General features: G+C 35.6%; 2 protein-coding genes across 2 annotated transcripts; both read right to left on the bottom strand.

The window, feature by feature from the left end:
• Positions 1–6,423: 6,423 nt before the first annotated feature.
• Olr271-ps1 (olfactory receptor 271, pseudogene 1) lies at positions 6,424–8,287 on the bottom strand. Its single transcript, XM_063280716.1, has 2 exons — positions 8,138–8,287; positions 6,424–7,380 (listed from the first exon to the last, which is right to left on the bottom strand). Exons 1-2 carry the CDS (start codon positions 8,285–8,287, stop codon positions 6,424–6,426), a joined length of 1,107 nt encoding a protein of 368 aa, XP_063136786.1.
• A 9,074-nt stretch (positions 8,288–17,361) lies between these two features.
• Positions 17,362–18,306, bottom strand: Or5p76b (olfactory receptor family 5 subfamily P member 76B). The gene has a single exon (NM_001000730.1). The coding sequence runs from the start codon at positions 18,304–18,306 to the stop codon at positions 17,362–17,364; it is 945 nt and encodes a 314-aa protein (NP_001000730.1).
• Between the last annotated feature and the right edge of the window lie 1,775 nt (positions 18,307–20,081).

The following is a 20,081-nucleotide window of genomic DNA, read 5'->3' on the forward strand; positions in this document are numbered from 1 at the left end:
CAGACCTAGCGAGATAAAGGACAACCCTACTTTTTTTATTTTTTTATATTTTTACAACAACAGGATTACATTGATGGATTTCCATATATTGAACCATCCCTGCATCCCTGGGATAAAGCCTACTTGATCATAATGGATGATCATTTTGATATGTTCTTAGATTCGCTTTGTGAGAATTTTATTGAGTATTTTTGCATCGATATTCATAAGGGAAATTGGTCTGAAATTCTCTCTTTGTTGGGTTTTTCTGTGGTATAGGTATAAGCGTACTTGTGGCTTCATAGAAGGAAGTGGGTAGTACTCCATCTGTTTCTAGTTTGTTTGTAGAATAGTTTGGACAGTATTGGTATGAGGTCTTCTATAATGGTTTGATAGAATTATGCACTAAACCCATCTGGTCCTGGGTTTTGTTAGGTTTTTGTTTTTGTTTTTGTTTTTTTGTTTGTTTGTTTGTTTTTGGCTGGGAAAATTTTAATAAATGCTCATATTTCTTGAGGAGTTATGGGATTGTTTGGATGGTTTATCTGACCCTGATTTAACTTGGGTACCTGGTATCTGTCTAGAAATTGTCCATTTCACCCAGATTTTCCAGTTTTATTTAATATAGGCTTTTATAGTAGGATCTGATGATTTTTTGAATTTCCTCACATTCTGTTATTATGTTTCCCTTTTCATTTCTGATTTTGTTAATTTGGATACTCTCTCTGTGCCCTCTGGTTAGTCTGGCTAAGGGTTTATCTATCTCATTGATTTTTTCAAAGAACCAGCTCCTGTTTTGTTGATTCTTAGTCTAGTTCTTTTTGTTTCTACTTGGTTGATTTCAGACTCGAGTTTGATTATTTCCTACCATCTACTCCTCTTGGGTATAGTTGATGCTTTTTGTTTTAGGTGTGCTGTCTATTGTATAATTGCTAATGTATGCTCTCTCCAGTTTGTTTTTGAGGCACTCAGAGCTATGAGTTTTTCCCTTAGCACTGTTTCATTGTGTCCCATAAGTTTGGGTATGTTGTGCCTTCATTTTTATTAAATTCCAAAAAGTCTTTAATTTCTATCCTTACTTCTTCCTTGACCAAGTTTTAATTGAATAGAGCCTTTATTCAACTTCCATGTGTATGTGGGCTTTCTCTTATATTTGTTGTTATTAAAGAACAGCCTTAGTCCATGGTGATTTCATAGGATGTATGGGATTATTTCAATCTTCTTGTATCTGTTGAGGCCTGTTTTGTGAACAATTATATGGTCAGTTTTAGAAAAGGTACGATGAGGTGCTGAGAAGGTATATTCTTTTGTTTTAGGATGAAATGTTCTATAAATATGTTAAAATTTCTTAATGTCTCTGTTTAGTTTCTGTTTTCATGATCTGTCTATTGATGAGAGTAGAGTGTTGAAATCTCCCACTACTATTGTTTGAGGTGCAATATTTGTTTTGAGGTTTAATAAGGTTTCTTTTATGAATGTAGGTGCCCTTGCATTTGGAACATAGATATTCATGATTGACAATTCATCTTGGTGGATTTTTTCTCTGATGAATATGAAGTGTTTTTACTTATCTTATTTGATATCTTTTGGTTGAAAGTTGATTTTATTCGGTATTAGAATGGCTATTCCAGCTTGTTACTTGGGACCATTTTCTTGGAAAATTGTTTTCCAGTCTTTTACTCTGAGACTGTGTCTGTCTTTGTTACTAAGGTGTGTTTCCTGTATGCATCAAAATGCTGAGACCTCTTTATGTATCCAGTCTGTTAGTCTATGTCTGTTTATTGGGGAATTGACCCCATGATATTAAGAGATATTAAGGAATAGTGAGTTTTGTTTTCTATTATTTTTGTTGTTTGAGGAGAAATTATGTTTTGTTTAAAGCCCTGTTCTGAATTTGAACATCAAGACAATTTACTGACAATTTTGATGTCTGGTGAAGGAAGCTGTGGTGGTTTGGATAAGATATTCTGCATACTCTTGGAAATTTGAATGCTTGGTCTCTAATTGGTAACACTGTTTTGGAGGCTTAGAATGTGTGGTTTTATTGGAATGAGTATGAAATTGAATGATTTCGGTGTTAAATGTAAAACTCAGCTTTCAGTTGCAGCTGTTGTGACTCCAATCTGCTATCATAGATTCTTATCCGTTTGGAACTGTAAGTCAAAATGAAATTTTCTAAAAGTTAAAAAAGTTTATCTGGATGTAGCTTTCTCTTTGCTTCTTTAATAAAAAGTTTTACATAGCTTTATGAATTTGTAACAACTAGGACCTAGAGAGTTATTTTAGTGTTGGCATCTATGTATGTTTCTAGGCTGATACACATGTCTTCAGATTTTCAGCCCTAAAAGCTTGAGTTAATTCATGGTGTCAAGAGCCTGTGATGCTAGAGCATTTGGTCAGTAAAAAAGCTTCTATTTTCATGAGACATTTTCATGATATTACTACATTATGTCAAGACTAGTGAATTTATCAGCATTTTATTTTCTTGAGTGCTAAGCTTTTATGTCATTAGAGATTATGTAGGTCATTCCTCTTCTAACTGCTTGGATGAATAAGAATTATTTGAGAATTAAATTCTATATATAACTATTCACAAGAATTTGACTTAAATTTTAAGTTGATTCAGGTATATTTTCTTGAATATACCCGTCTTCTTTCCCAACTACAACATACATATATATGTGTGTGTGTGTGTGTGTGTGTGTGTGTGTGTGTGTGTGTGTGTGTGTGTGTATACATTTTCAAAGAGCAAAGTATTCTTCAATGGTAGAAGAAAGCCAGGACCTTTTGAAATAAAGATTCATTTTAAAGTAAGAAAGTCACAATAATTATAACTTTATTTTGAATTTATAATGTTCTTATTATCTCCCACAGTCATTCTTTTACCATTGAGAATAAGTCTCTGAATTGTCTCAGGATTCACATATGAATCAAATTCCTTGAGAGCATTATCTCAGGTGAAAAAGGCACTTATTACACATGAAAACAAATGTCAAGGACTTTTTTATTTTGGTTTGCGAATTGTCTCACTTTTATTTGATAATTATTAGAAGTGTATGATAAGAAAATTGTCTCAGGTGAATGTTGGTTCTTGGTTCATTTTATGTTTCATGTCAATGGATACTGAGATAAAAATATACAACTTTTAGCTATTTTCTTTTAATATTTTTTCATTTTTATAAATTTTTTGTAGTTAGTAATGTTAAGACAATGTCAAATGTCTTCATTAAGAACCTTGAGGAATATGTGGAAGGATGAGAGTAAAGCCAATTTAAAGGTTATAAAATACTTATATATAAAATGCAAATAAAAATATCCAATAAAAAATAAAAAATATTATATATAGAAAACTGTGAAAGAAAAAGCCTGTGAATAAAAAAAAACACATTGCTGATCGTCAAGTAAGAATTGATATCTCAGGATTTAGCTCAGTGGCAGAGTGCTTGCCTAGCAAGTGCAAGGCCCTGGGTTTAGTCCCCAGCTCCAAAAAAAAGAAAAAAGAAAAAAAGAAAAAAAAAAAGAATTGACATCTCACGATTCATACCACAAAGAGATTTTGGCTTCCATTTTTGTGGGGAGGATGGTAGAAATAGTCATTGCTCTTCAGTTTGAAAACCTCGTCTGACTCCTTCTAATCTTAATTTCATGAAGCCATTCTATATTTTCTGCCCCTACATGTAAGCAGCTGGCCACTGATGAAATAAACAAATTTCAAAACTCTTCTGCCCAATCACTAGTGTATGCTGTCCAATTTTTTGAGTGTAGTGATTCTTAAAATTAAAAAGCCATGGTAGGGACCACGAAAACATATTAGACCCAATTTTATCTCATCCTTCTTCCAGAGAGTCATGGGGCTCTTAGCCATGACTCTGTCTCACATCCACTGGAAATACAGAAAAGTGCTATAAATGCTGGCATTGTAAACTTTTAAATTATGAAGCTCTCTGTGATTTAATCTAACATTTATGTTACTGTGTACATTTCACCTGTCCCTTACCTTTTCAGTGAATGTTATGTATGTTGATTAACTTTCATAGCTTAAATTCTAGCGGATTTGTTTTTCTTGCACACTGCCATTGATTCTCTGTTTAGTACCCCTGGTTTCCATTTAGTGGGTCAATATTTTTCTCTGTGTTTGACAGGATTAATTGAAACCTGTTTATTCATTTACTCAATTAGTTCTGAGGTAGCAGTTGATCTTGACGATATTAGAGCCAAGATCAAGAACTAAGATTCTTTTTCCCACTGTGGCAGCAATCTGTGTAATGGTTCCTTCCTGTAGTTTCTCTATATTTGTTAATATGTGTGATTTCTTTTGATAAGATCTCCCCCAAGTATATGTCTGAATTTATGATTCTTGCCCCTCTAATTCTCCATCTCATCTTAAATGTAATTCAATTTTATAGCACTTTTTTCTGAATTCTCAAATTCTGTCATTGGAAAGAAATGTGTTTATTTCTGTTGGGTTATGAGTAGAGGCAGAGGATTTCCCCTCTCCTACTTTTATGCCGATTCCAGGAAAAGAACTAAAGTCATGAGTGTTTTGTGATAAGAACTTTACCCTGCTAACTCATCTCACTGACATAAAATATCATAAATTAAAATGTAAATCTACTTCTCTGGGTTGTCACTTTCTGGGGATGTTTACAGAATGCTTATTTTGTAAGCAATAATGTAATGTTGAAGATATACTTAGCGTTTTATCATTTGTTTCAGTTGGGTGTACCATAGGGCTAATTAAAGCTCTTTAACCATTTCAACAGAAGCCTCAATGTACATGAAAGCAATATTACATTCACACAACTATCTCATATAGGTACTGCTTTATTTTACATGAATAGTCTCACATCCCGCAATCCTTTCTCAGGTACTAAGTTCTCAGTGAGAAGTATACTGTAAACCCTTTCCCTGTGAACATCAACCTAACAGACATGATGTTGGTTTTTGTTGATTTTTGTTTTATCAGTGATACCCAACCTATTCTGATAGTCTATATCACATAACTTTTACTTTTTTCTCCATCTTTATTAAATTGGGTATTTCTTATTTACATTTCAAATGTTATTACCTTTTCCAGTTTCCAGGCCAACATCCCCCTCACCCCTCCTCCTCCCCTTCTATGTGGGTGTTTTCCTCCCCATACTCCCCCCATTACCACCCTCCCCGCAACAATTATTATCAAGAACCTATATGAGTGATCCTAAATTCCACTGTTGCTAGTTTTTATTTGTAACCACATCCACTGTACTAAACTAACATCTGAAATGTGAGAATCATTGACAGACTCTAGAATATATGGAAATGTAGGTGAATGAGGAAAAACATCAATGCTTTGGTTCTATCAGCAAAAAGGTGGAATTTGTTCCTGGAAAATTAAAGTAGAGGGTGAAGAGGAGTAAATGTGAACACCACCGACATGTGAAAGTTGATTTCATATCTCCTAAAGGCAGTCAGATTTCAAAGGTGATATAGCCAGGTATGCTCATTTGTGCACACGAGGATAAGTGGCTTGACCATGAAGTCTTTCTAAAAATTTCCTCTTCATGGACTCACTGTTAAAATTATAAACATCTCTTTAAATACCATTTCTGTTGTTTTTATTAGTTTATTTCCCTTGATCCTGGCAAGCTCAAGAATCTGACTTAATAGGAAGACCAGCAGTTTCAACTAATCTGGACCCTTGAGGTCTCTCAGACACTGTGACACCAACCAGGCAACATATATGAACCTGAGATGAGGACCCCAACACATATACAGCAGAGGACTGCTGGCTCTGGTCTCAGGAAAAGAAGACACGCCTAACCTTTGAGAGACTTGAAGTGCCAGGGAGTGAGAAGGTTTGGAAGGGAACTGGCACTGAACAAAATGGTTATGAAGTCTGTTTATGAAGTCACTGTCTCTTATGAATTGACTCCATTGATGTGTACCTGCAGTTGTATATCATCAAAAGAACACATGGTGGGAAAATGTCACATTATGGTCAATAAAGAGGAATAATATCGTGAGTCCCAATATATCCTTTATGGCATGCATCTGGTAAACTGAAGATTGCCCACTAGAATCAAGCATTGTGATTCTAGCCTTTCTCAACAGCACTAGACAACAGACCCTAAAAAACCATGTAAGACTTTGAGGACAGTTAAGATGCAATTTGTAACAAAGTTGACTATAAAATATTTGAAAAAAATGAAAAATGTCAAAATATTTTCAGCATATTATATTTCATATGTATTACCTTATTTTGTTACTTAAAATTATTTTATTCTATTAAAAGTAATTTACAATGACATTTCTTCTGTAATCTGAATATTGAAATCTGATATTTATTACAAATTTCCACATTTGCTAATAATATATCAATAGAATTTTCAATCACAAAAACTCAAATTTTATTACTATATTCATATTATTGCTATAACAAGTCCAACAATATAACAGATATTTCTAAGAAAATATTTTCCTTCCAATTTGTCTCTTCAGGGCACCCTTAATCTCATTACTCCTCAGGCTGTAGATAAGAGGGTTCAACATGGGGATCACCACCATGTAGAACACAGACACCACTTTGTTCTGGTCTGTGGAGTAGTTAGATTTGGGCATCACATATATGAATGTGACAGTTCCATAGAACAGAGTGACTGCAGTGAGGTGGGAGGTACAGGTAGAGAAGGCCTTTTGGCGGCCTTCAGTGGAGCGCATCTTCAGGATGGTGATGAGGATGTAGATGTAGGAGACAACAATAACAATCACTGTGATTAGAATGACAGTGCCAACAGAAATAGTGGCAAGAATAATGGAGACACTGTCATCAGAACAAGAGAGTTCAACTAAAGGAGTAAAATCACAGAAAAAGTGATTGATTCTATTTGGTCCACAGAAGAAGAAAGAAAAGAATGACAGGGTGAATGATGAGGCATTAAGAAAACCACTTATGTATGCTACTACAAGCAACTGTACACAGACTTGTGTTGACATTTTGGTTGGATAAAGCAGTGGGCTACAGATTGCTACAAAGCGATCATAAGCCATGGCAGCTAGAACAAAGCACTCAACTGTTCCAAAGAAAGCACCCGAGCCAAGCTGGATGCCACATCCTAGGTATGTAATGGTATTTTTCTCCACAAAAAAGTTAACAAGCATATTGGGTGTGACAGAAGATGAGTAGCCTATATCTGCAGAAGCCAAATGGCTGAGAAAAAAGTACATGGGGTGATGGAGCTGAGAAGAGACTCTGATGAGAATGATGGTGCTGAGATTTCCAGACAAGGTCACCAGGTAGACGCACAGGATGATGGTGAAGAGGATGACTCTAAGGACTGGGTCATCTGTTAATCCCAATAAAATAAACTCTGTCACTGCAGTGTGGTTTCCATTGTCCAGGAAAGCCACTGGATGGTAGAGCTACTATCTGATCGATGCTGTGATGGAGACATTAGAGGAACAGGTTTATGACTATATTACCTCTACAAAAAGTTACAGTGAAGTTGAGAACACATGCAACTTTGTGGTGTAAAGAAGCTATGTGGTAAATAGACATAAGATGAGTTCCAATCATACAAAATTTATATCATCTTTTAGTGAAACAAGGCTACTTCAAGATAAGCATTCTTACTAAAACTTGGAAAACTAGAAAGGAAGCTGTGTTTTCTAAGTGGAGTGTGATGTAATGAAATCACATTGTTTTCTAGACAGTACAGAGGGGAAAAACACTCAACATAAAATATTAAGTTTCTTTACGTTTATCCAGCTCAGGATCACAGGAACATTTACTTCAAGATTTTCAACATTATAACTTCTGATTGTCTAAAATATCTGCTGCCAGTTATACTAGAACCTTCACAAAGTACTCCATCAAAGCATTTTAAAAATAGTGACTTAATTCTCCTGAGTAGCAAGTTCCTGTAGTGTTATTGATCATGCAGGATTCTAGATTCATCAGTGGCTAGATATATAAGAAATGTGTAACAATGGAGATTAACTGGATAAAGAAATAGAAGCTGACTCAGCTAGGTGTTTTTGGTCCAGACGATGGACTATTCCACCAGATGTGTGTATCCACTAAAACTTGTGAGTTTGGATAAATTTTCAAAGAATAAATATTCTCTAAAATAAAAGTCAAATTAAAAGCCAGATTTACCCACAAAAAATCAAATCTTACCTTTTCCAACCAGAATCCATTGCAAAGTAATAAGGTCAAGGCTATTTTGCTTTTGTAGCTGCACAGCTTTCTCTTGCTGTCATTGTCATTGAGTATAAGTCCCTGCAGAGATGCTGGATTCCAGTGTGAATTCAAGTCACTGGAGATCATTATCTCACTCCCAATTCATTTCACACATGTACAAATACTCTTCAAGGAATTTATCTAGTGGTACTTTCCTCTTATGTAAGAATGAACATGCTTCAATGATAATTATTCAAAAACTATGATTAAAATTATGTCAGGTGATATTCAAGCAATTTCTCTTAGGCTGGCCTTTGGTTCTGACTTTTGTAGTGTGGTTGTGCTATACATTATGGCTACTATGCACTTATAGCTGAATACATGCCATGAATCTTTCTTGATTGGGACTACATCACTTGGGGTGATAGTTTCTACTTCCAAGCATTTGCTGGAAAAATTCATGATGTCCTTGTTTTTAGTAGCTGAGTAGTATACTATTGTACAAATGAGCAAAAGGATGCTTTTTCCCTAATTTCTTTCTCAGCCTGTTTATTGTTTATATAAAAGAGGGCTACTAAATTTGTGAGTTTTTTTCACTCAGCCATTTTGTTGAAGAGGTTTTGCAGCTGTAAGAGTTCTCTGATAGAATTTATAGGTTACTTATGTATACTATAATGAATTTTGTGAAGAGCAGCACTTTGACTTCTTCCTTTTTGATTTGTATCCCCTTGATCTTCTTTAGTTTCCTTTCTTCTCTAGCTAGAACTTTAAGCTATATTGAAGAGGTAGGGAGTCAAGAGCTTTGTTTTGTCCTGATTATAGTGGAATTACTTTAAGTTTCTCTCAAATTAATTTGATGTTGGCATGCTATTATATTGCATTTATTATGTTATGCACATTTTATTCCTGATCTCTTTAAGACTTTGATATGAAGGGGATCTTGGTTTAGTAAAAGGGTTTTTCAACATCTAATGAGATGAGCCTGTGATTTTTTTCAGTTTATTCATATAATTTATTGTATTGACAAATTTTTGTGTACTGAATCACACCTGCATCCCTGAGATGAAACCTCTTTAATCCTGATGGATGATGTTTTCATGTGTTCTTGGATTTTGTTTCAGAGTATCTTATTAAGTATTTTTCATCGAAGTTTATATGAGAAATTAGACTGAATTTTTTCTGTTGACTCTTACTGTTGTTTAAGTATTAGGGTAACTGTAACCTCATAGAATAAGGCTTGCAGTTTTCTATTTCAATTTTTTGGAAGAGTTTTTAAGAGTATTAGTATTAGCTCTTTGTTGAAAGTGTGGAAGACTTCCGCCCTAAAACCATTTGGTCCGAGGCCTATTTTGGTTGGGAGATTTTAGTGACTGCTTCTATTTCCTTAGAAGTTAACACTGTTTAGACCATGTACTTGCTTGTTGTCTAAAAAAGTATCCATTTCATGTAGACTTTCCAAATTTCTAGATTACTGGCTTTTTAAGGAAGGACTAATGATTCTTTGAATCACTGTCTCTTTTTGTGTTTCCCTTTTCAATTCTGATTTTGTTTATGTGGATCCTGTCTCTCTGTTTTATAGTTAGTTTTCAGTTTGTCTTTCTCGTTTCCTTTGACAAAGAACTGGTGCTTTCTTGGTTTGTTGTTGTTGTTGTTGTTGTTGTTGTTGTTGTTTTGTTTTGTTTTTGATTCTTTGTATTCTTTTCTTTGTATTTAATAAACTGATTTCAGCTCAGATTTTAATTACTTTTTGCCCTCCAGTACTTTTGGTAGTGTTTGCTTTTTTTTTTCAAGTAGAGATATCAGATGTACCTTTAAATTGCTAGTATAAGAACTCTGTAATTTCTTTGTGTCTACACATAGAGCTTTCCTCTTAGCTCTGCTTTCACTGTCTCCCATAATTTTGGGTATATCATGGCTTCTTTGTGATTTAATTCTAGATAGTGTTTAATTTCTTTTTTTATTTCCAGACACAAAGATCATTCACTAGGGAGCTGTTCAGTTTCCATGAGCATGCATGCTTTCTATTGCTTTTGTTGTTGTTGAAGTCCAGCTTAACTCCAGGATTGTCTGAAAAGGTACAAGGCAAATTCTTTAAATTTCTTGTATCTGTTGAATCTTGCTTTGTGACAGAGTATATACTTAGTTTTGTAAAAGGTTCTGTTATACAGTAAAAAATTATATTCTTTTGTGTTTCAGAGAAATGTTCTGTGCATGTTAATTAGGTTCACTTGATATATGATATCAGTTACATTTATTACTTCTATTTTTTGTCTGGATGACCTGTTCATTCCTGGGAGTGTGTGTTGAAAGCTGCCAGTATTAATGTGTGGGGTTCAGTGTATGATTTAAGCTTTAGCAATGTTTCTTTTATAAATGTTGGTGCCCTTGTGTTTGGGACATAGATGCTCAGAATTGAGAAGTTACCTTGGTAAATTATTCTCTCTCTCTCTCTCTCTCTCTCTCTCTCTCTCTCTCTCTCTCTCTCTCACACACACACACACACACACACACACACACACACACACACACACACACACACACTTTTGAGTATGAAATGTCATTCATCATCTCTTTTGATTCATTTTGGTTGAAAGCCTATTTTGCTTGATATAAGAATGGGTACTCTAGCTTGTTTCTTGGTTCTGTTTGTTTGGAAACAACCCTTTCCTCTGAGGTAATGTCTATCTTTATTACTGTAGTGTGATTCTTGTATGCAGCAGAATTATAGATCCTGGTTTTGCATCCATTCTGTTAGCCTATATCTTTTATTTTGGTGTACTGAGTCTATTGATGTTGAGAGATATTATTGATTTGTGATTGTTAATTCCTGGGGATTTTTTTATGTTTTTGGTGTCACTGTGTGTGTGTGTGTGTGTGTGTGTGTGTGTGTGTGTGTGTGTGTGTGTTTGTGCAGGCTTCCCTTGTTATGCTTTTACTGTTATATAATAACTAACATTTTCCCCAGATTCTTTCTCAGCCACTTTATTCTTTGAACAGAGGAGGGAAACTCTCTTTTGAGATTTTTAAAGTTATTTTTATATCCAGCTACTTTGTTGAAGGTGTTTTTCAGTGGTAGGAACTCTCTGATAGAATTTTGGGGGTCACATATGAATCTGGCTCCAAAGGGGAATAAAGTAGACTTGGGTTTCGATTGAGGGAGGTACCTGGATGGTAGAAGAGATAACAAGAGAAATATAGGTGGAGATCAGGTATTGGAGAAGCTGGGACAGAAACGGCTGGAGGAGAGAATGAAAATTGGTGGTGGGCATCTCTGTACTGCTCCATCAACCCCCATTCCTCATCTGCCCACCTATATAAGAGTGCTCCTCACCCACACTTTTCTTCCCCACCATTCCAGCATCCTCCTACCCTGGGGCATCAAGCCTTCCAGGGACCAAGAGCATCCCCCCTCCTGTTGCTGTCAGGCAAGGCCATCCTCTGCTACAGATGTATCTGGAGCCCTGGATCCCTACAGGCAAACTCCTTGCTTGCTGGTCTAGGCTCTGGGAAAACTAGGTAGTCAGGCCATGTTATGTTGTTCTTCCAATGGGTTGTAATCCATCTTCACTCCTCCACTCCTTCTGCCAGTCTCTCACCAAGTTCGCTAAGCTCAATCTGAGGGTCGACTCCAAGCATCCACACCTTCATTGATCAGTTGTTGGCCAGACCTCCTCAGGAACCACCATACTAGGTTCCTGTCAGCAAGCTCCACTTGACCACAGCAACAGTGTTGGGTTTGGTGTCTGTAGACATGATATATCCCCAGGTGGAGCAATCCCTGTTTAGCCCTTCCTTCAGTCTCTGTTCCATTTCTTTGTCCTGGATCTTAATTTGGACAGGAGCTTTACTGGGCCTCCTCTTATTTATCATGTTGCTGCCCTGTGTCATGGAGATCTTGCAGCTTTGGATTAGCAGGCTTGGCACTTTCTTATGTTCCAACTATTCACAGATGATATAGATTTTGGGGTAAGCAAACTCAAAATACTGGATGTTAACTGAGCTGAGTTCTCCAGTCCTCATCTGGCTCAGCTACCAATGCCACCATCTGTAGCTGGCAAGGTCAGCCCTCCTGATCTCATGACCTCAGCATTGGCTCTCCAGCACCCATGCCTCCAGGGCCAGCTCCACTTTGTTTCTTAGTAGAAGTGCAAAGTCTACTATATAAGTGCTATGCTCTTTGAGTGGATAGTCCAGCTCTGCTACTTACACATTCCCAGGGCTGACTCACCCATAACCTCCACCATCAGGTCCAGCTAACTGTTGGCAAGGCTAGGGGCTGGGTCCACTCTTCCAAGTGCTTTCCTACTCTCATGCCCTCAGAGTCAATTCTCCTGACATCTGTGGGTAGCACACGGTTTCATATGCCCTTTATGTACAAAAACACATCGACTTCTATCTCAAAGGCTCAAAGAAACAAATAGCAATAGCCCCTGAGGATCTGTCATATTGATACTGTTTGTTTTCTCCCACCATGACTCAAATTCTTGCAATCAACCTCATCATATTTGTCTATGTATGTTCTTTGTTCAAGTGTTGTAATTAGTGGTCCTAATGTGCAGTTTTCAACTATAAAAGCAAATGGGATGGATCAACTTTATAGAGTTATCTTTGAAATTCAGTATCAACAATTCTGCCTCAAGAAGCTAAGTGTGGCATTCATGAATCTTAAGATGTATATTGATTAGTTCAAAATGATTTGAAAGGAACAGAATTGGTTAACTAGTTTCAGATCCTCACTCTGTGAAAAGCCTGGGCTGATGGACAGGAAACCGGGAAAGGGAATAACATTTTAAATGTAAACAAGAAATGTGCAATTTAATAAAAATGGAAGAAAAAAAGAGTAGCTGGACAATGGTTAGGCAGGCTTAGCTGGACAATTGTTCTCATGGTACCCAGAATAATATGAATGGTTTGTGGTAAAACCATTGCTAAGTTTGATCAGAAAAGTCTATAGAAATGAAGTCAGAGGAAAAACTATGACTGTCACGGGAACAGACATTATCCAATTCAAGACTAGGTACAGGAGAGAAATTCCTTAAATAGACCAGCAATATTCTCAATATTCTACAATATTCTCAATAAATCTTCTAAAAAGATTTATTTCTCTTTACTGTTATGTGTATGAGTGCTTTGTCTTTAAGGATGTGTACCATATGTATGCCAAGTCCCATTAGAAGGTAGAAGAGTGGGCTAAATCCCTAGACTTGGAATTACAGATGGTAGTAAGCCACAAGGAGGTTCTAAGAGCTGAACCCAGTCAGATCCTCTGCAAGAGTACAATGTGTCCTTAAACACCTAGCCATTGCTTAAATAAACTCAATTTCCTCTTAATTCTACTTTATATCCCATTGTCATATATCTCTAGTCTGTCTGGCCCTATTTCTTTAAGAGTGTGTGTGTGTGTGTGTGTGTGTGTGTGTGTGTGTGTGTGCGCGCGCACGCATAAGATCTTTCTGGGATCAAAAAAGATTATCAGGTATAGTGACATTGAATTTTCCTTATGCTTCTTCATATTAGCTAACTCATGTTGGGAGCTTTATGCTTACCTTTCCTTACAGCTTAGTCTTTAACAGTTGACAAACTATCAGTCAATCTGACAAAGTCAAAATATCTAGTAAAATTTTAAGGTGCTTCTGACTATATGAGAGTTTGGAATTTTAGTTATGTAAGTCCAAAAGTTATAAACATAAAGCTTAAACTCCCCATAATCTCTGAATCTGCATCTTTAAGATCAGTGTGTTCTTAATAGCTGAGTAGTAATCCATTGTGGAAATGTACCACATTTTCTGTATTCATTCCTCTGTTGAAGGACATCTGGGTTCTTTCCAGGTTCTGGCTATTATAAATAAGGCTGCTATGAACATACTCTAAAAATATCCAATAAAATAAAATAAAATAAAATAAAATAAAATAAAATAAAATCAGTGTGTTCAAATGTTTTCTGTATTTTACATTATGTATTAGCTGAGCATGGATATCTAGGAAGTAATAAGTTAATGACCAATGAGAAATGTTAATTTATGTATCAATAAAGATTTTAAGTTCATTGTTTACATGTTTGAGACTAGTTTAGGAGTAAAGCCAGAAAAAGACCTCAAAAGTCAGCAGAGTCCTTATTCCTTATGAGAAATTCTTTCTGGTATATTGTGTCAGATCTTTGGAATTATTTTACAGGCAGATACAAGACAACGTGAGCCATTAATTAGATCTACATTTTTTAATACTTACTTTATTGTCAAATGAAGTACATATATAAAGCTCTGTTACTGAATGAAACAGTACTCATGAAATTAATAGTTCAGTGGAGAGTACACTAGAAAATGACTAAACTTTTAAAACATAGAAAGTGGTGGGGAAGAATAAATAAAAATATGAGTAGAGTATTAAGGTAGCTGTGGCATGAGTGGGAGTTGTTAGCTTCTGAGGCTTGCAATGAAGTCCCCAAGGGGCAAATAGTATTAAAGCAGGAACATAAGAAGTCCTTAAGGAAAACAAAGAGTATCTGGATTCTATATAAAAGTGAATGAAAAGATTTTAAAATATATGCAGCCTAATATAACTATGTTTTAAAAATCTATGTTGTACAATTTATTTTGTGAATATATCAAGTACAATAACCACCAGCTAGGAAAAAAATCTTCTTTTGTTATGGTGACAAAAATACCATGGGAATAAACAACTTTCTTACTGGAACTAAGTCTAACTCCACAAGATGAAAATCACACCTAACACTATTATCAGGGCCAAAATCTGTGGCAAAAAGATCATAACACCTAGGTCTTATAGACGTAGTTTTTCAAAACCAACTTTACTTAAGGTTCTTAAATGTTTCAACTTCCCTTCTAGCATACCAGTCAGAGTTAGGAGAGAAAGAAGGTTAGTAGGAAAAGGAGAATTTGTATCTATTTAGAAGTAATTCCTTGAGGCCATCCCACCCTTCATTGTCAGAATATCAGCAGTCCAGTTTAATAACAAAACTAAACAGTAGGGGTGGCTCAATTCAACAGAAAATGCAACATTCTGCTGAATCAGTATAAGTCAGCAGAAGTGGCCAGAATCAGCCAGAATACCATGAAAAGTTCTTTGGTGTGTTTCTCTCTATGAAGTCAAGATTATGAAGATGAACCTAGCCCTCAAGAGACTGGGGGCCCCAGAAAGTTTAGAGGTCTGGTGGAGTGGGGGGGATGGGACATCTTTGTAGAGATGGGGAGGAGGGGGGAACAGGCAGGGGGTATGGGATATGGAACTCTCCAGGGGTTAACCAAGAGGGGAATAAAATCTGGAGTATATTAATAAATAAATAAATACATACATAAATAAATAAAGTAATAAAGTAATAAAGTAATAAAGTAATAAAAATACTTACAAGCTTGACTCTTCTTGGAAAATATTTTGGTTTGTTTCTCTTTGTTCTTGGAAACTCAGGAACCGGTTCATTCCGGTCCAAGACCCCATACTTTGTACCTGGTTAGAATGCTGTAGATAATCCCAGGTCAGAGCTTGGAAGGAGCATGTAGTTGAGGAATTGAGGGAGGCAGGAGTCAATAAATAAGGAAAGAAGTTTGGATTTTTCTCAGTCTTAGTTAGACAAGCGCTCCCCATCAACCCAACCCCCCCCCAGAAGGTAGTGGTTAATGCAGAGTCCAATATCTGATCAATGCACATGGGTCATCTATCTGTCCCAATCTCAACCTTACAGTCTACAGAGAACTTCACAAAAGCCAAGTTGGAGAGAATGTAAGAGCTAGGGAATCAGAGAAGCACTATAAAATTCTTACCTCTGGCCTAATGGCCTAATGGCCATTGCACAATTAATTTAGTTTCTTGCACAAGATCAGGTTAAGCCATAGCCCAGCATGAATAAGAGAAAATGAGCCTCTGTGGCCCCAAGTCAGTCAGAGGAGCTACTGATACATGATGGTTCTTGAGGGACATAACATAAAAATGGAAAAGGTAGCTATGAAATTAAAAGATCAAGGGGTAAATGGAGCACTTGGATGAAAGAAAAGATGAAATTTAAAATATTTTTAAAATATATGAATTTGAGAAGGAGAAGATGAAGTTAAACAGAGGCAGTAGTGGATGGATATGATCAATATCATAAACATATAATAAACTATGGAAATTTCAAAATAAAGGAAAATACTGTTAGACAGAGAAATTCACAGATAAATCAGGGATGGATTCCCTACTCTTTGCTGCAGACTCCACAATTAGGTGATGGTCAGGGGCAAACACAACAGATCAGAAGATTTATGAGTCTACAAGGCCCATCCTTATAAATCACCCTTTCTAAAATATTTCTAGGAGTTTTAGTCTCTTCTTGCTTCTTATCATTCAATAAGATGGACATATTTATTCAGTTTATCTCAAGATAACAGTGTTAAATCAAGCACAGTCTGAATGATTGAAGTCTGCATTATCCAGTTTTCTCATACTACTACAAATAGCTAAGATAATTAACTTATCAAAAGAAAAGCATTAGTCCTGACGCAAATGTTTACAAGTCTTAGTCGCTAGTAGGAGAAGTCTATCAATATGGTCTATTTGTACACCTCATGGTAAGGATGTGTGGTTGAACAAAGTCACTCACCTCCTGGCCAAGTTGAATGACAAACAAAGATTTGAGTCACTTTTATCTTTTATGACATGCCTCAAGTAAAGAAATTATTACAAATAAGCTCAATTTCTAAATTTACCAGTATTCCCCAAGAACATTACAATAGGTAGCAAGCTTTTACAAATGGCAGGAGATTTGGGGGGAAATTATTATCCAATCTGAGCCAGGTGCTTGCCTTTAATCTAAGTATTCCAGAGGCAAAGACAACCATATCTCTGAGTTCAAGGGCAGCCTGCTCTATAGGACAAGTTTCAGGACATTTGGGACTGTTACACAGGGATCCCTGCCTGAAGAAACCTAAAAACATAAATAGATCCTATCTATTAAATGCTTAATGATGAAGCAATAATATAACATCAAAATTATGTTTAGCAATTTCTATTTGTATAATAAGATTTATTCCCTTAATTTAAGACACTTAATTTGACTTTATGAAACTTCTAGTTTTTCATACATAATGAAATTAGATCACCCATATTTATTGAAGAGCTTGTCACATGCTAACACTGTCATTAATCTACTTCAGTCAGAACCTTCCCTTTTTCCTTATATCAAAAAGACATTTATAACTAAATCAGGTCTTTCTAAATAAGAGATATCTCTAAGAAAATGTGTTTTTACCAAACTGTCTCTTCATAGCACCCTTAATCTCTTTATTTCTGAGGCTATAAATGATAGGGTTCAACATGGGGACCACCACCATGTAGAACACAGACACTACTTTGTTCTGGTCTGTGGAATAGCTTGACTTGGGCATTACATAAATGAATGTGATGGTCCCATAGAAAAGAGTAACTGCAGTGAGGTGGGAGGTACAGGTAGAGAAGGCCTTGTGGCGGCCCTCAGTAGAGCGCATCTTCAGGATGGTGATGAGGATGTAGATGTAGGAGACAGCTATCACAAGCATTGTCATCATAATGATGGAGCCAGCTGTGAACGAGGGAACAACTGCAGGGACACTGACATCAGAACAAGATAATTTTACTAATGGGGCAAAATCACAGAAAAAGTGATTTACTCTATTGGGTCCACAAAAGAGAAGAGAAAAGAAAGAAAGTGTGAAGGAGGAAGCATCAAGGAAGCCTCCTATATAAGATCCTATAAGCAGCTGGACACAAACTTGTGTGGACATTTTGTTTGAATAAAGCAATGGGCTACAGATTGCTATAAACCGATCATAAGCCATGGCAGCCAGAAGCAAACATTCAACTGTCCCAAAGAAAACAGCTGAGCCAAGCTGGATGCCACATCCAAGATAGGAGATGGTGTTTCTCTCCACCAAGAAATTGACAAGCATATTGGGTGTGACAGAAGATGAATAACCTATGTCAGCAAAGGCCAAGTGACTCAGAAAAAAGTACATGGGGTGATGGAGCTGGGAAGAGACTCTGATAAGAAGGATGGTGCTGAAGTTCCCAGACACAGTCACCAGGTAGATGCACAGGATGATGATGAAGAGGATGACTCTGAGGACTGGGTCATTTGTTAAACCCAATAAAATGAATTCTGTCAATGCAGTGTAGTTCCCATTCTCCAGGAAAGCCATGGAACAGTACAGTTGAAGCTGGATCAAGTCTGGAGATAGTATAGGAAGAATTTATAAGTGGGTAATTTGAGTACACAAATAATGCAAATAGATTTACATCCATACATATTTATCTGCAGGAATGAGTCTACATTTTAAGGTGGTTAGTAATACATCAAAAAAATTTTCCTCACATACTATGCCTTTTTCTTTTCCTGTTATCTTGTTTAACCAATTACACATTAAACTGAAATATAAAATATAATGTAGATAAAAATTACAACAATGAAACCTGGTTATATTAGGGGAAATGAACGCATAGTTTTATATGAAAGAGTTGAATAGCAGCAGATATCTTACATGCTTCTTAAAATAACAAGTGTAAATATCTAAGAATAATCTAAGAAAAAGATCTAAGAAACATACATAGATGCACATAGTTAATTTATGAAATTACAATGCCACATTATTCATAAAATATAACGTTTTCATAAACTATTATTTATATCAGGATTTTAATGACTTTGGAAGGGATCATTTAACTTGCATTTAGTTTATATAACACCCAGTAAAATTAAAATTAGAGGCTGAGGTTCTCTGAAACTAATTACTTACCAGCAACATAATAATAGATTCATTTTTGGGGGTATTTTCTTTATTTACATTTCAAGTAATATGTTTAAATAATAATAATTGTAGACTCCTATAAACCAAAAATATTGGAATGGTTTCTTGTAAAACAAAATTTTAAAGATATATTATGAAGTGTCCTACATAAATGAATTTATTATTCAAACACCAACCACACAGAAATATTAATTTACCAATAAAATTGTCTATTTCAAATTTTTAGGTATTTTCCTATTTTAAATAAAAATTTTATTTTACCAAGTAATTTGATATATCTATGGAATTACTATAAAAACATAACAGACACTTAACCCAAAACTAAAACAGATTTATTTTCAGAACGTACCTTTCTCAGATCATACATGAAAAACGATTCAGCCAAATTTATTATGAAAAGCCAAAGTCCTACCTGAAATGAGAATTCATTCCTCCTTCAGTTTAAAGACCATGTTGTGTGGTTATGTTGTCATATTCAAGTTTTTGTTTCCTTTGGGGATCAATCCCTGAAGATGCTGAAGATTCAAATGTGAATTCTGAAGTTATCATGGAGCTTTATTATTTATGTGATGGATATTGAGTGATTCAATTCACAGGCAAGAATAACTAATCTCCCAAGCTCCTATCAATTCTCAAGAGATCAATTTGTTATTTTGTTTTGTTTAGGTGTCCGTGCATAGTACTATATGATTTGTTCACTATTTACTACATCATCATGTAACAAATTTTCCTACGAACAATTATTTCTAAATTTATTGTAATATTTGTAATGAGTAATGCTAAACACCAGCTATACAAGGTAAAACTGCTTTCATTCATTCAATGTATATTTATCAATAAATATTTTAATGGTCATCTTAAGCTTATGCCATCCAGTACCTCAGGGGAGCATAAATGGAACTTCATATAAGAAGTTAAATTTTAAATAACAAATACTTTGACATTACCATCATTGTATATGAAGACAGAACCTAGATGTCTTAAAATTGCATAAAGAAATAGAATTTTAAAATGACCTGGATGCCCCAACAATGGAAATACAGTCCAAGTATCATGTGGATAGATTATGGGATAACACTAACTCTCCAATGAAAGACTAAGTTTGTTCTACTTCTCTTGCAAATCCTAATTGCAGCATCCCTTGTAGCCCTGTTATTGGAGTGTTGCTT

The sequence above is a fragment of the Rattus norvegicus genome, chromosome 1, assembly GCF_036323735.1.
Source record: "Rattus norvegicus strain BN/NHsdMcwi chromosome 1, GRCr8, whole genome shotgun sequence".
Lineage (NCBI taxonomy): Eukaryota > Metazoa > Chordata > Mammalia > Rodentia > Muridae > Rattus > Rattus norvegicus.

Coding starts and splice junctions, on each gene's coding strand:
- Or5p76b (NM_001000730.1), bottom strand. CDS start 18,306: ATGGCTTTCCTGGAGAATGGGAACTACACTGCATTGACAGAATTCATT.
- Olr271-ps1 (XM_063280716.1), bottom strand. CDS start 8,287: ATGATCTCCAGTGACTTGAATTCACACTGGAATCCAGCATCTCTGCAG. Junction 7,381..8,137: donor ATGGATTCTGGTTGGAAAAG/GTAAGATTTGAT, acceptor ATCAGATAGTAG/CTCTACCATCCAGTGGCTTT.